At 37.6% G+C, this 15,961-nt stretch overlaps 1 protein-coding gene across 1 annotated transcript; it reads left to right on the top strand.

Moving 5' to 3' along the window:
- The first annotated feature begins 528 nt into the window (after positions 1-528).
- Positions 529-9,364, top strand: LOC149835335 (translocase of chloroplast 90, chloroplastic-like). Its single transcript, XM_090008409.1, has 2 exons — positions 529-1,006; positions 6,759-9,364. Exons 1-2 carry the CDS (start codon positions 895-897, stop codon positions 8,987-8,989), a joined length of 2,343 nt encoding a protein of 780 aa, XP_089864535.1. The 5' UTR covers positions 529-894; the 3' UTR covers positions 8,990-9,364.
- The last annotated feature ends 6,597 nt before the right edge of the window (positions 9,365-15,961 follow it).

Here is a 15,961-nt window from a genome sequence, read left to right as displayed (position 1 = left end):
ATCTTTAATGCAAAGCTACTGCTTTATCCTAAAAAAACTTTTATTAAAAAAAATACATTTAAAATTTCATGATAATAAAAAAACACACACATAAATTTTGGCAATTATTTGACACACAACTTCGTTGAAAGTAAACCCCCAGAATTTTTACTAAAATCATGAAAAGGTTTAGTTTTTTTTGAGAATTTCTCTTATTATTTTTTACATTGATGATGCATAAACACTCTGTATGCTTATCTACTTATCTAAACGAACTTAGGTAAGCAATGTTAATCGACGCTAGGTTTACCTATTCTGCTGATAGACTGTGACAAAAAATTTAAGTGGCAAAATATCAGCAGCCAAAAACTCGCAAGAAATAAAAAAAAAATTTGAAAAAAGAAACTCGTGTTTTTTCATCAAAATATACGCAATAATAAATAAATACAAAACAAAACGGTATGAAGAAATACAAATAAAAACATTTAAAAAGTAAAAAACACACGATTTTTTCAAGATAAGTAACCATTAAAGACGTGCATATCAAGGTATCATTCGAGTTGAACGGTTAGGAATCACTTCTCTACCTCTTCTTTCTTCCCGTGCCTGAAACAAGGACTACCATCATCATCGTCGTCCTCAAAAGCATAAGCTTATCATCCTCCCGTGAATGCCCAATTCGTGGTATACCGTCTCAACATGCTTTCCTCACACATATGAGAACAGTCAGCTTCAAGAATAAGATGATGGGTCGTCGATTTTTCTCTTTCTCCTTGTTGGTGAAGGTTTGAGGAAAAGAATCCCACCAAGGGAATTGGGTCTCTCTCTCGAACCCAATTGGGAATTGCGATCTTTTTCTTTTTCTTTTTTCTTTTACCACTATCTCCTTTTTGGGGATTACCCAATCGGAGAAAAATGAAGGCTATCAAGGACTGGATTGCGTGCCAACTATCATCAAACCCCCTTCTTTCATTGAGTCCTTCTTTCTTAACTGAGGAGCCCTTGGATGAACAATGTGAAGATTCAGGTACCTTCTCTTTCTGTCGTCAATTTGTTATTACACATTGAAATTCATCGAATCTTGTTTGCGGTCTTGTGTTTAGTTGGGTCGAATTTGGTTTATCTGTTTTTTATGCTTAATCTGTCAAAATTGGTACCTTGCAATGGTTTTCTTGCTACCCGATTCCTTGTTGCTTAGTGGGTGTAGTCAATTTTGGATGGTTTTGGTGATTTGGGGAGTGGACAGTGTTGGTAGGCGTTTTGAGGTGATGGAGATTTTGTTTCTTCATTCCACTATCTATTGCAATCTTCGTGCTTTTTCTTGCATTGCATTAGTGTGATTTAAGATTGGGTGTAGTTGCATGTTTTTTTATCCACGAGGAAGAGGGAAACCACCTGCGGATCAGAGACCTAGTCGCGCTGGCTATGCCGGCCGTACTTACAGTCGTTGTCCCGGCGGTGTAAACCTGTGGCGCACCCCTCGCCCCCAGGGAGTCTCCTTGCTTCGGCGTAATGCAAGGGGTGACACTCGTGGGAATGGAACCTTGACCGCCCGCCAGGCGGCCAAGGGCCCCTTCACACTGCGCCAAACCCCGTGGGGCAGGTGTAGTTACATGTTCGTTCTGTACTTCTTTCTCCTGTGTTGCCTATTTCTCCTTTGTTTCAGAAAGATAGAGAATATGCTTGGGCATGCCATCAAGATAGCTGGATTTGCTTAAAAATGTTATCTATTTTCTTATCATCGAATAGAAACTATTCTCTGAGATATGTTATGGTCTTTGCTGGTGCAACATTGTAAGGATCGGATCATGATTTAGTGTTGGAAGAAACTTTGGTGTGGGCATCCTCTAACTCGCATGTTTCATGCATGACATCTTGGTTTTCAATCATAAATTGTTTGCCAAGTGTTAAGGTCATTGCTCTTCCTTTGGGCGTTTGGGCTAGCCATTGGCCTGCAAATCAATAACCATGTTGTTGGTGCATCTGTGAGGATCTTTTTCCTGTCACATTGTCCACCACCTAATAATGGAAAACCATGTTGGTGAGAATGTAGCATGGTCTGCAACTAGCAGGGTAGTTCATGCTTTGCTACAAGCAAGGCCATAGTCAAAACCATAACCAAAACGGTACCAACTAGTCTTCTTATATATCAAAATTCAATCCACTGTACCATGTTTTATAGATTAAAATCATATATGCAAGCTTTGTTTAGACAATCTGATCCCATCGATGCATTCAGCATGGTTTATTTGCTAGGGATTGCACCATTTCCATGTGAAAACATGCTTTTTTAGTTGTTAAATTTGGCATGTTATGAGCCATTAATTTTTGTAACCCCTTGAAAAGACTGCTTACATGTCACAATTGCATGATTCAAAACATGTTTGGCACTAACCAAATGATGTAGGTCATATTTATAGGTTAAGATCCATAAGAACATTAAAAAAAATGTGTAGAACATTGTGTTTTCTGCTGGATAGTATGTACAGCTGAAGAACCCTTCATGTGCAGTACCCTAACAGGGTGGTGTGCCCATGATTTAGAGATGAACCTTGCACAAGTCTCATAACCAAGGTATTGCTAATAGCATGTTAGAGGTCAATCATGCACAAACTTCTTAATCAAGGATGTTCCTTATAACTTTTTTTTGTTCATAATAAATGATATACCATTTAAGTGCTCCAGTCCATCAAACTTCACAACATTGCAAAGAAATTGTGTTATTGTTGTGCTTCTTTGCTACCTAATTATGTAGGGTTTATTTAGACAAATTTATAGCCTGATTTTTTTTTGTGATTTTTTTTAAACTCAACGAATATACAAATTGGGATTGTCATAGTTACCGTATCGAACCATACACTAACTAGAATGCAAAAATCAGAGTACATCAATATAAATTGAATTGAATTGAATAAATTTCAAATTATTCACAATCGTCCAATTACGGAACCATTCACATACCCTATGTTAAAGCCAAAACCAAACCCTCTAAACACGAGGAGCTAAAACCACCACCTCGACATGTAGCGTGCAAAGTCCAAGAACAGCTGAACAATGTAGGATCACTCGGCCTCCTCAGAACCTAAAAATTTTACAAGTAAAGAAATCAGACAACCCGAGTTTGAGTAGGCAATAACATACTTGCATAATGCACTATATTAAAATACACTTAAACACAATTTCATATATCAATCATGTAAGACATATCTTATCAACAAAATAACAAGTCAATTTAATACACATTCATTCATGCTAAGATTTGCAACAATACAATAAATTATGCACATTTATGAACATTTTCAAAATGCATAAACATATATAATATGCATGAACTTACCATTTCATGATGTGAGTCCTTCATGCATGAGTAAGTTCTTATCTTCAATTATTATTTTTTTGTTTATATGATGCATGCACTGTTCTATCTACATGCAATTCACATTCTTTTTTCACTTGTCAATATGGAGGTACGACTCAGGTTTATATTTTCAAGCAATTGTGTCTTATTAACCTATGTGACTCTCCGTACGTGACTACTTCGGAGAGGAAAATGTAATTTTTATAGAGAGTTCTCAATATCCTGCAACCTGATATATCTGATTTTTCTCATAAGTTTTACCTACCACATTGCGAACAAATCATGGTAGTTCCTTCAGTTACGAGCTCTGTAGATGTGGGTCAAAGCAACCTTTCGTGCTAAAACAATATCCCCATAAAACCATTAGTATCATGTTTACTCTCTCAATAAGCTACAGGAGAATTAACTTCATTTTGATTTTTTAATTATCTTTCTTATTAATCGTGACAATACAAACATGCAACCACATTTAGGGTTCATATGCAATAATATTCATGGCACTCTATGTCTGCTTTTAATTAGTCTCTACCATAAAATTTATACAATAATGCAATCATTATGCATGTATAGAGTCGAGGTAGACTAATCATTCATACTTATGCATGTACAATTCAATCAAGAATAACATGAAATGCATTTAGTTAACAATAATATCAGACCAAATTTTAATTTAAGCATCAATAAATATGGTGCACAAAGTAAAACACAACTAGGCACCAACACATGTCATACTGTGTAGTTCAGATCCCTGTTAACTCGATTTTGGAAAACCTACCAAAAATCATAGGAACCGAATTCTACTCTCAAATTTTACTAGGATTGCCCCAACATTTTAAGAACACAATCCAAGAAAAATAACTGCAAAATCAGTCCTAATAAAATTAGGAAAATTCTGGGACTGAATCTTGTTAAAGAAAAATATAAGATAGATCCTGTTGACTGCAAAAATTCATCCCAAATTAGAAAAATTTTCAAGACTTACAAAGAAATCTTTTGACAAAAACCTTTTTACAGGATTTTCTTATACATGTTGGCTTTCACCCAAATTTTTCATAATTTGTTTTGTTCAATTTTGATTGGGTTTTTAGAACTTTCAAAATCTTTAATTGGAACAGTCCTGCTGATAGGGCAGAAAACCTGTGCTCTGTTGCAATGGATGTTTCAGCCTCAAAACTTACCAAACGAAACAAAACAAGATTCGAAATTCAAACCTTAGATGTGCAGAACACTCCAATATTTTTTATTTATTTATTGACTTCGTTTTAAAAAAGATATCGATTTTTTTCTAAAACTAGTCTGAACAAAAAATAAAAACAGTATAGCCAAGATTTAAACTCATGCAAGATCCATTAAGCAAGAGCAAAAATCATGTTATAATTCATTCAATCACGTTTTTTTATGCTCTAAACATATTTACATCATATAGCACATCTGATCATATTTATGCTAATCTACCATATATGCTCCGATCAACTTTCTTTATCATAAAACATCAAAACCCTAAAAAGTTTTTGCTAAAACCTTCTTCAAAACGATTTTTTCTTTTCTAATCTACGAAACGATTTTTGCGTATCTTTAACCAAGATATAGGCAATAGCCAAATTTACAACATCAAGATCTACGGAGAAACACTAAAAAACGTCATTCTATATTCATTATTACATGTTAAATATATTAATAAAATACAGATCTAAATATTTACATAATTTTTGCTTTTTAGGGTTTCGAAACTAGTATGTTCCAAAATCATTTTCTTAAAACTGATCTTCCAAAACACCGTTTTGGGTTTTCGAAAATCTTTTGCATGTAGATCTAATAGCCATAGACGTTGTAGGCATAGATTACATGTAGATCCAAGCTCTGGATAAAAAAAGGGGTATGCTAATTTATCCCGAAATTGAACACCATGAAAGTAGAGATTCTCTACCAAAAACATGTTTTCTGCAACGATACCGTCATTTTTTCTTCCACACCCACCTCTTTTTAGGCTGGTTTAGACATTCACCAAGGTAGTTGTAGGTCTCTAATGGAGGTCTGGATTACCTCTAGGGTTAGGAGGAAGCAGGAGATGTGAGGAATAAGAAAAAACAAAAGTAAGTTCTCTCTCTCTTTTTTCTTTTTCTTTTTTTTTCTTAAAATATGTAACAAAGCGGGGGGGGGGGGGGCATGAGCCTCTCTTGCATAGGCTTCAGACTTCTAAACCTAAACAAACTCTCAATTCCTTATCTAAAAAAACTAATTTCTTAAATTCCTAATTATCTCTAAATTTTTTCAACTATTTAATTACTATATATTATAAACATTTCATCTTTAATATATATAACATATATACATTATTTGACTTTATATTAAAGTCCACACAAGAGGGCCCACTATTGGGGGGCATCCCTTTGTGGATAGACCTCTCAAGAGTCCAATCCATTTGCTCTTCTACCTTTCTTTATCTTTTATTAATTTAAATTCTTTATCTCCTTATTTTTGTTATTATTTAATATTTTATATATATTTTTTTTCAAGTGGCATGGCCATATTGGGGTCCACAATGGACATCCAGCCCATTAGACTCCATGCCCATAATCAATTCCAATTTTATTTCTAATTAGAATCTATGATTTATCCTTAACTGAATATTTTATTGGATTTTTTTACTGGATTTTAAATCCCATTAAGATCCAATCTAATAAAAGTTAACTATATCAGATCCATATCCATATTTAATTAATAAAACTTGCTTCCCAATGAGAGTCCAAATTCATTTTATATTTTTATCAAATTAAATTCCTACGTGTGATTAAATTCCAATTTCATGCCTAATTAAATTTAATATTAAATTCTATTTAAACTATTGACTCAAATTCAATTTATAATTTCAATTTCAAGTTGGCAATCAGATAAAGTTTTAATTCTTTCAATTTAAGGTATAAATAACGATTTAATAATTACCGAAAATCGCAAGCATTACCCTAACAGGGTGGTGTGCCCATGATTTTGAGATGAACCATGCACAAGTCTCATAACCAAGGTATTGCTGATAGCATGTTAGAGGTCACAAACTTCTTAATCAAGGATGTTCCTTATAACTTTTTTTTTGTTTATAATAAATGATATACCACCAGTCCATCAAACTTCACAACATTGCAAAGAAATCTTGTTATTGTTGTTCTTCTTTGCTACCTCATTATGTAGGGTTTATTTGGACAGATTTCAACCTTGCTAGAATAATTATGTATTGCTATCAATGGTCTTTAAGTGACCTAACTTGATAGAAGTTCGAAGGAGCTAAGTAGCTTAACTTCTTCAGAAGGTTGGTTAATAAGGATGCCGTTGACAGTTGAAATACTATTTCTTTATTAGACAAGACTGGTTCTGATGTGTACTGCTTCTAACGAGTCTCAAATGTGTTGTTTCTTTTTCTCCTTAGGTTCTGCTGCATTTCCTAGGGAATCCTTGTTGGAACCTGCAGAGACATGCTTTCTCTCAGCCAGTGATAATCAATTGATTGAAAATCATTCCTGTTCACCATCTGCCTCATCTGAGGATTCTCATTTATCTTGCTTTAATTTTCAGCACAGAAGTGGTGATGCATTGGCATCTCTAGAGGTTCTTCAAATAAAGTTCCTGCGCCTTGTACATAGACTTGGCCTATCAACAGAAAATCTTGTGGTTTCACAGGTCTTATATCGTTTACAGCTTGCTGGACGAATACAGGCTGGGGAACCAGAATCAAGAGCTTTTCTTAGAATTGATAGAGCTAAAGCAATTGCACTGGATTTGGAGTCAACTGGTAAAGTTGACTTGGAATTTTCCTTCACGGTTCTTCTTTTAGGAAAAACGGGTGTGGGTAAAAGCACAACCATTAATTCTATTTTTAACCAGTTAAGAACCAAGACTGATGCTTTCCAACCTTCCACTAACAAGATTCATGAGGTTGTGGGGATGGTGAATGGGATCAAAGTCAAGGTAATTGACACACCAGGCCTTTCACCTTTCTCTTGTGGTCAACGGCAGAACAGGAAAACCCTTCTTTCAATCAAGAGATTCATAAAAAAGTCTCGTCCTGATATTGTGCTATACTTTGACCGCCTTGACGATATCAATATGAGGTGTGGTGACTTTGCATTACTAAAGCTTATCACAGAAATTCTTGGCTGTGCAATATGGTTTAATGCCATCCTTGTGATGACACATTCTTCTACTGTTCTAGAAGGACCTGATGGATATCCTGTTGGTTATGACTTGTTTGTAAACCAGTGCACCAACCTGGTTCAACATTATATACACATGGCACTGGGTGACACACAGCTACTGAATCCTGTGTTGTTAGTGGAGAATCATCCTTCTTGTAAAACCAACAGAGAAGGGGAGAAAATTCTTCCTAATGGTCAAGTTTGGAAGCTTCAGTTCTTGCTCCTGACTATTTCTTCCAAGGTCTTAGGGGATGCAAACACTATCATGCAGTTCAAATACAGCATTCAAGGAAGAAAAAACTACACGAGATTACCATCGTTACCACAACTCCTCTCATCACTTCTGCCGCCTCATTCTGCACTGAAAATGCAGGCCGTAACTAGTTATGAAAATGTAGAATGGCTAGTTGATCCAGAAGATGACGATGAGTATGACAAATTACCTCCCATCCGTATATTAACAAAAGGACAGTTTGAGAAATTATCTAAATCTCAGAAGAATGATTATCAGGATGAACTGGATTATCGCGAGACATTGTACTTAAAGAAACAGTGGAGAGAAGAATGCAAGAGGCGGTTTGCTAGCAAAGCTTCAGATAATGGACCATCCACAACCAATGATAATTTTGAGAGGGACGTACCTCCAGACATGTTTCCACTGCCTGATATGGCTGTTCCGCAAAGTTTTGATGCAGAATGCCCTGCTTATAGATACCGTTGCCTGGAGTCTAATAAGTGGCTTGTGAGGCCTGTTTTAGATTCACAAGGTTGGGATCATGATACTGGCTTTGATGGTGTTAGTGTGGAAGCTTCCTTGGTCTCAGAAAATGCTCTCCATGCCTTCGTTATGGGACAGGTAAACAAGGCAAAGCAGAATTTTAGTTTTCAATCTGATTGTATGGCTGCTTATATGACTGAGAACGGGCCCTCATTTTATGGGGGACTCGATATACAAGCTGCGAATGAAAGCCTTCTTTGCACTGTTCGTGGGGATACAAAATTTAGAAGCTTCAAGCAGAACAAGATTGGTGGTGCACTTTCACTCACATCAGTTGGTCGAAACATCTTTCTTGGGGCAAAGCTTGAAGACTCTTTGTTGGTGAAGAAAAGGCTGAAACTGGTGTTAAATGCGGGTAGCATTACAGGTTGTGGAGAGATGGCATACGGAGGGAGCTTTGAAGCATTGCTTATGGGCAGAGACTATCCAGTGAGAAATGATAAAGCTATCGCTGCTTTCACTTTGTTGTCATATGATAAAGAGATGGTATATGGAGGAAGCTTTCAGGCAGACTTTCGTCCAAGCCACGGCACAGGCATGTCTATACAGGCAAATGTGAACAGCAGGCAAAAGGGTCAGGCTTGTATCAAGGTCAGTAGCTCTGGGCATGTTCAGTTGGCACTACTAATGGTGATCCCAATTATCAGAATGCTATTCAGGAGAGAGGAAGATTTGCTTGTTAAATGAATGGAGCGCACAATTTTCGATACTCTATTTGTGTTCAAAGGTTTGAGTCCTAGAATAACCGAATGAGAATTGAAATAGGCTCCCTTGCTGCCACAGAGGAAGAAAACAAACTTCAAAAATCTGAGACACCCAGTGTCTGAAAACACAAATTGATCGTCATCTCCATGGCTGTGCAATCATGAATGAGCATGTAACCTCTTCAAAGTTGCATTTGTATTCATTTAAGCATCAACTTTGTGCAACCAATCTTGGAAAATGTATAGTGATGTTCTAAGGGTGTAATTAAGGATGGGTATCCAAAGAGTCAGGGTAATACTTCTAACAACTAGGAAAGGAATAAGATTATCTTTCTGAGATTCTTGTTCACAAGCTTAATCTTGAAATCTTGCTTGTCTTCGTGAGATGATACTGGTGTCTACTTGCACTAAATCACATAGGGGGTGTTTGTTTCAGGGTGTTTCCTATGTAACCGCCCCCCTCTTTCGTATTTTTTAATATTACCCATTGTCAAAACGAAATGGGAGGGTGCCTCTACTTTTGATTCTTTTGGTGTAAGCTCTGATTCATTCATTTCTTTTTCCTTTTCTTTTAATTTTTTTCACCGAGCTACTTTTCCTAGAGAAAATGCTTTTATTGAACTCATTTATTATAATTTTCCCTTTCAAGAGGCCATCAGGCTTTTTTCTTTCTCCCCTTCAAAGTTCCCTGTTGGCAAGTAATATTTATTGAGGTGATGGAATGAGATAGCTTGATGGTTAGATCGCACTATCATAGCCAAGGGGATGGCCATGGAGGTCATTCCCCAGGTTGCTTGAAAGGAAAAGTAATATTTTATTGAGATCAAGTAGAATATCTTTTCCTCAGGGATGCAAATGGATCTGATCCAGGATGAAAAGGTTTGCAAATTTTGGCTGTTGTGGATCCCACTCCCTATGTATTTAGCTGTTCCGGATGAGACCCATTTGTATCCCTACTTTTCCTGATTTTCTTGTGGAGTCTAAACACATCTTTTCATGCATCTAGTCTATCTACCGTGAATGTGGATGTCTGTTGCACCACTCTGATTTTTATTAGCAGCTTAACATTTTTTTTGCTTTGATGGCTGTTCGCTTGCTCATTACATACTTGTTCTTAAACACGTTGATTTTGTTGTTTACCCATAGGGATGGCAGTGGACAGGGGGAAAGAGGGGCCCCGCCCCGCCTCGCCCCGTTTGGACTGGGGATGAAGGGTATGAAACGGGGATGGAGGCGGGGGTGGAGGATAAAATCCATCCCCGCCGTGGAGGCGGGGCGGGGGTGGACGTGCACTTTTCCCCGCCCCGCCCCGATCCCCGCCCCGACCACTTTTCCCCGCAATATCCCCGCCCCGCCCCGCCTCATCCCCGTTTGGACCGGGGATGAAGGGTATGAAACGGGGATGGAGGCGGGGGTGGAGGATAAAATCCATCCCAGCCGCAGAGGCGGGGCAGGGGTGGAGGATAAAATTTTGAGGCGGGGCGGGGGTGGAAACCTCGTCCCCCGCCCCGCCCCACTGCCATCCCTATTTACCCATGGGTTTAACCCAGTAGAAAAAATATCAATAAGATGGGAGCGTCGTCTTGACAAGAATAAATACATTTTTATTTTTTATCTCTTGAAACTTGAAGGAAGATCGTTCCTACTTGGCATTCAGGTATTCACTGCAAAAGAAACTTGTCTAAAGTTGCACGGAAGAGGTTGAGTTATTGACGTGAGATGGGGCCAGAAAAATCCAGAAATGATTTGTATATATATTTCACAGAAACGTAAAATCAAAGTAATAAAATCAAAGTGGGCAATAAAGTAACTGAAAGAAGACATGGGAATAAAGGTATCATTTCAACCGAAAACAAATGATTATTGATATGCTTTTCATGTTTCACGAGTAGCCGGAACATTGAGGAATATTCAGAAGGGTATTTTGAGAATCGATCTGATTCTCTCTCTGTTTGTTCCCTTTGAAGAGAGGAAGGATCTCAAAGAACAAAAAAGAACCAAAAAGTTCTCTGAGTAGGAACCTTTTTGTTTGATCACGATTAGGAAGGAAAAGGAATTGGCCATATTTCACTTTTGCTTTTCCAATAAGTACATTAAAGACTGGCTTAGTCCACAAGGGTTCCACTCATCTGGTAGGGCTGCAGGGGCAGCTTGTGAAGGTCACCAAGTTGACAGGATATCATGAGTTCAAAACCCACAGGGGCCATCCCTTGCGGTAAGGTCAAAGCTGGATGTACTCTGGTGGGCAGGGAGGACCTCAAGGATTTTAATAACCAGAGCCCAGCCAATGTGCGGTGCGTGATGGGTTTTTTTGGCCTAGTAGAAAAAGAAAAAAGAAAAAAAAAAGCTGGTTTAAGTGGATTTAGAAGGTTGACTCATGGGAAAATCAGCTCAAAGATGAAACTTTTGAAAAGTGATAGGAGGGGCATGTTTGCTTGAATCTCATCTGATTCAAAATTAGTATGTTCCAAATCACTTTAAGGCCCCGACTTGGTTTTCGAATGGTGAGAAAATGCCTCAACCATAAGGATTCCAGTATTCATTGATAAATCAAGGTTCCGCTCATCTCGCGGGAAAGAGGGGCATGGAACAAACAGGTCACATGGGAAAGGTGGCAGCTCATGTGGCACCATGGTGGGTCCACCTTTATCTATAGGCCCCACTATTCTGTTGGGAAAGGGCACGCCCCGGTAGCTTCCCCAAGAGGGTGTGCTTTTCTCACGAAAGGGCACTACCTCGGCCCCTTGAAACAGGCAGGCCTTTAATCTTTCACAACTAAAGCTAGGAATTTACATGATCAAGCAAGGAAGGGCTGGCATGAGAAGGAAAATTTCCCACTTGAAGAGAATTCACACGGTGCACACTAGGATTACCAAATAAGGCATATGCAAGTGGGAATGGATATACAAAAAAAAAGTCAAACAAGATTGATCAAGTGGAATATACACACTACTCAAGCCAAAAGTTAGGCCTCACCTTCCAGACGTAATTGTTTTCCACTCTCGATGCTTAATCTAATGTGCACACTATTGCCAGACACAGGAAATAACAAAGTAAAATGGGAATGTATGCAAATAAACTGACGACTCAAAGGTTTACGGCCTACACGGATCATAATTAAAGGAAATTGCAAGCATAATTCCCTCGCTGACAAACATGTCAAGCACAAATATGAGTAGGAAACACGTTTTGTTGAGAAATTAACTCAGTGGGCATGGCAACTGAGCTTGAATTAGGTATGCTCGGAGGCACGCTTTAGATGTGCACTATCTTTAAAGTGATAGTTACCCCACTTAGGATCTAGTCCTTGATGCAATAGTTATCCATGTAACTTACACTCTCAGGATACAAATAAGCTTTCTTCTACTCACGAAGGTTAGTGAAAGCGAACAACTCAACACAGACCACCTTAAATAACTTAGGTAAGCCCTAAGCTCAACTTGGACAGACTCTTGACTAAGTCAAGGCCTAAACTCACTAGAGAAAGAGGGAGAGAGGAAGAACATTAGGGAGAGAGCAAGAGCTCATGGGCTCGAAGGAGCAAGAGCTAGAGAGAACTCATGAGAGAGAGAGAAGAGTGATGGAGAGAATGAAAGAGGGATGGGGTATATATATATACCCAGCCCATCAGCTAGCTAAAGGCCCCAACAACAAAAAAATAAATGACTTTAATGAGCCAACCGGCTAGGAGATGGGAGGTTATGGGTTAGGCTATGTCCAAGGACCAAAAGGGTAGTCAAATGAACATAAAAGATCCTACCACAGTCAAAATAGTCCAAAATCTAAGTCATGGTTAATAGTCAACAGGAAATAGCATATAATGGACTGTTTGACTGTAAATGCACCATGCAAAAGGATGTGGAATAAGTTCAGGTCAAAAGGTTTCAATGGTTTAGGTTTATTGGGTCTTGGTCTAAAAATGATGGATCAAAGCTCATACAACAGGTCAGTCTTAATCTTGGGGATAAAGATGTCTCAGGAGCCAAAAGGATTGGTCAAAGTCTCAAAACGACCATGGCCAAACCGAATTGAGTCAAGTCGAGGCAAGCCGCACCGTACCAGACCGAATTAAAACCGAAACTTAAATATAAAGTCAAATCCAAGTCCAAAATTCAAGGTTCAATTGACATGCCCTTAATGGGTCTTGCTGAAAAGGGCATTTCTAACCCTTATAAATCCATGTAAGGGTCCCTCTTTTCTTCAATCTAATACTAAACATTTTTAAAAAAATGTATAGTTTCTCTTCAAAACTTAAGCAAAGGATGGGTAATAAGATGATTTAGCTAGGTTACATCCCACCTAATTTTTGTTAAAGAAGACGTGATATGGTTCTGGATTTACGTATGGTCCAGATCCATACTTTATGTTTAGTATTTCTAATTTGCACATGTGCACATATTTGTATTTTGTATTTATAATTAGGGACATTATCGTTCATAGTATTTTGTAAAACACTATATATAAACACAACATTTCTAGGTCATGATAATGACATTTCTGTGCAGCAACCTCTTGTCCTTCTCTATCTCTTTCTCTGTTGAAGGTTGACGTGGGCTGAAAATACAAATTCCAATATGGTATCAAAGCAGGTTGAATCGATCCATGAAGGTTGGCTTCTTTTTCTTCTCTCCCTTCTTTTGTACATCTCATTCAGTTTATTCTTTTCTCTTCGATTTTACCTCATATCTGAATTTCAGATCTGGGTTTTCTCGATTTTCTCTATATTCTATCAGTTTTCTTCATTCAGTCTAAGACAAATTTGATCATTTTAGATCTGGTATTATTTTTTTTTTCAGATCTATACCTGAAGATCTGTGATTTCTTATTTCTTTTTAAAACAGATCACGCTAAAACTAATATGTTCTCTCCTCTAATCATTTGTCTTATTCTAATCGTTTTTTTTCTTATTCTCAAAACCAGATCACGTTAAGACTGATTTGTTCTCATAAACCTAGATCACATCAAAACTGATATGTTTTCTCTTCTATTGCCTCAATCATCCTTTCCTTCTAAAATCGTTTTGGTTAAATATTCTTTTCTTCTAAAATCTTTTTCATTATTCTTCCCTAATCTCTTTCTTCTTTAAGAGACTGTTGTATTGCATCTTGGTTTTCTACAACAAAAGTTTTGTTTTCTCCATCTCATTGTTGTTGGGTTGATTGTTTTCTTTTTCTCACAAAAGATGTCTTTTTTTTTTTAATCACGTAATCCATCGTTCTAAAATATTGGGTGTCATAAGGACCTGTGTTGTGGTTCTGGTACATAACCAGAACTAATAATTCAAAAAAAAATGGATACACAACACGTGATCCATAATCAAAACGCATCAAAAAGTTTTCAATCCATAATTAAAAATATGGATTCGTCCTCTACTCATTATGGTCTTTCCTCTAGCTTTCTGAGTCAACTTGTCTATGAAAAACTCAACCATTCAAATTTCTTGACCTGGAAAAGACAAATAATTTCCTTCATACAAAGCCAAGATCTTTCTGGGCATCTAGATGGATCGAGTCCAACCCCACTTTAATTTATCAGGCAGAAAGTACAGGATGATAAAGGGGTTGTCTCATCTCGAATTATTCAAAATACTGACTTCATGAGTTGGATGAAAAGAGACCAAGCACTAGTCGCGTACATCACTTCTACTTTATCACAGAAAATACTGATTGCAATTTCAGATGATTGTTCAGCCGCTGAACTATGGAATATGTTGGCTCAAACCTATTCTCAAATGTCGAAAGCAAAAGTTTTGTATCTCAAGCGAGAATTTCCGTCATTAAAGAAGGGTACTATGTCTGTTATGGAATATCTAAACAAGGTAAAAAGCATCACAGATCAGTTGGCTCTTGTTGGATGTGTGATCTCAGAGAGAGATAAGGTGCAGCAAGTTTTAAGCGGATTGGGAGCATATCATGTTCTTGTCACGTCTCTCACATGCTTGCCTGTTTTACCCAATTTTGAAGACTTACGGGCTAAACTTTTACATTATAAGATCAGTTTGAAGAACCTCTATGATGGTGATGGTGGGCAACTTGACTCACAAAATGTTTTGGCTACTGGGCTGGTTTATGGACAAGGTCATGGTGGAGGAAATAATCATCGCGGAGGTAGAGCTCGAGGACGATATGGTGGACAATGGGGGATGTTGGTTGCTTTCTACCCCAAACATGCCTCCTAATGCTCATATAGGAAATCCAAGAAATATTCTCACATGATTTCTCTGTAATAAAAGAGGGCACATTAAAGTTGACTATTAGTTCAAGCCTCAGAACAAAAGCAAGAATTCTATTATTCAGTCAAAAAGGCAGATTGATGTGAGTAAATCTAGTGAAGATATGCAACAACTTTTATTGGCAGCCCTTTCAAAGATGACAATAGCACAAGATGACCAGAGAGTATGGTATATAGACTCTGGGGCAACCACTCATGTCACGGAAGATGCAAGTAAACTCTCGAACTTATCTCCTTATTTCGATAACGGCAGTATTGTCACTGAAGATGAAACTCATCATTCCATTTCTCACACTGGGAATGCCATAATACCCTTCTTAAATTCATTCATAAAATTGTCCAATGTTCTACTTGCTCTTAATATAAAAAAGAACATTATTTTTGTCTCCAAACTTGTTGATGATACACATTCTTCTGTCGAATTTACTCTCTCTTTTGTGTATGTCAAGGACCTTCAAATGAGAAAGACGTTCGTTAAAGGGAAGCGATGCGAAAATATGTATATCTTCAAGGAAGATCCTTTTGTTCGTGATTCTGCTCCTGTCATCTTGAAGCCTTCGTTGGAGTCCAATGAATCATCTTCTAAATGTCTTCTTAGTCTATCTAAATGTAACAAGTCAAATATTTGGCATAGTCGACTTGGTCACTGTAGTTCCTCTTTTGTTGAAAAGCTTGTAAGAGATAATCTTATCTCCTCATCTAGTTTGAGTCCTACTTTTGGCAA

The sequence above is a fragment of the Nuphar pumila genome, chromosome 6 (assembly GCF_984573655.1).
Source record: "Nuphar pumila chromosome 6, dmNupPumi1.hap1.1, whole genome shotgun sequence".
Taxonomy (NCBI): domain Eukaryota; kingdom Viridiplantae; phylum Streptophyta; class Magnoliopsida; order Nymphaeales; family Nymphaeaceae; genus Nuphar; species Nuphar pumila.
The sequence above is the reverse complement of the archived record's forward strand: the minus strand, read 5'-3'. Positions and strand labels throughout refer to the sequence as shown.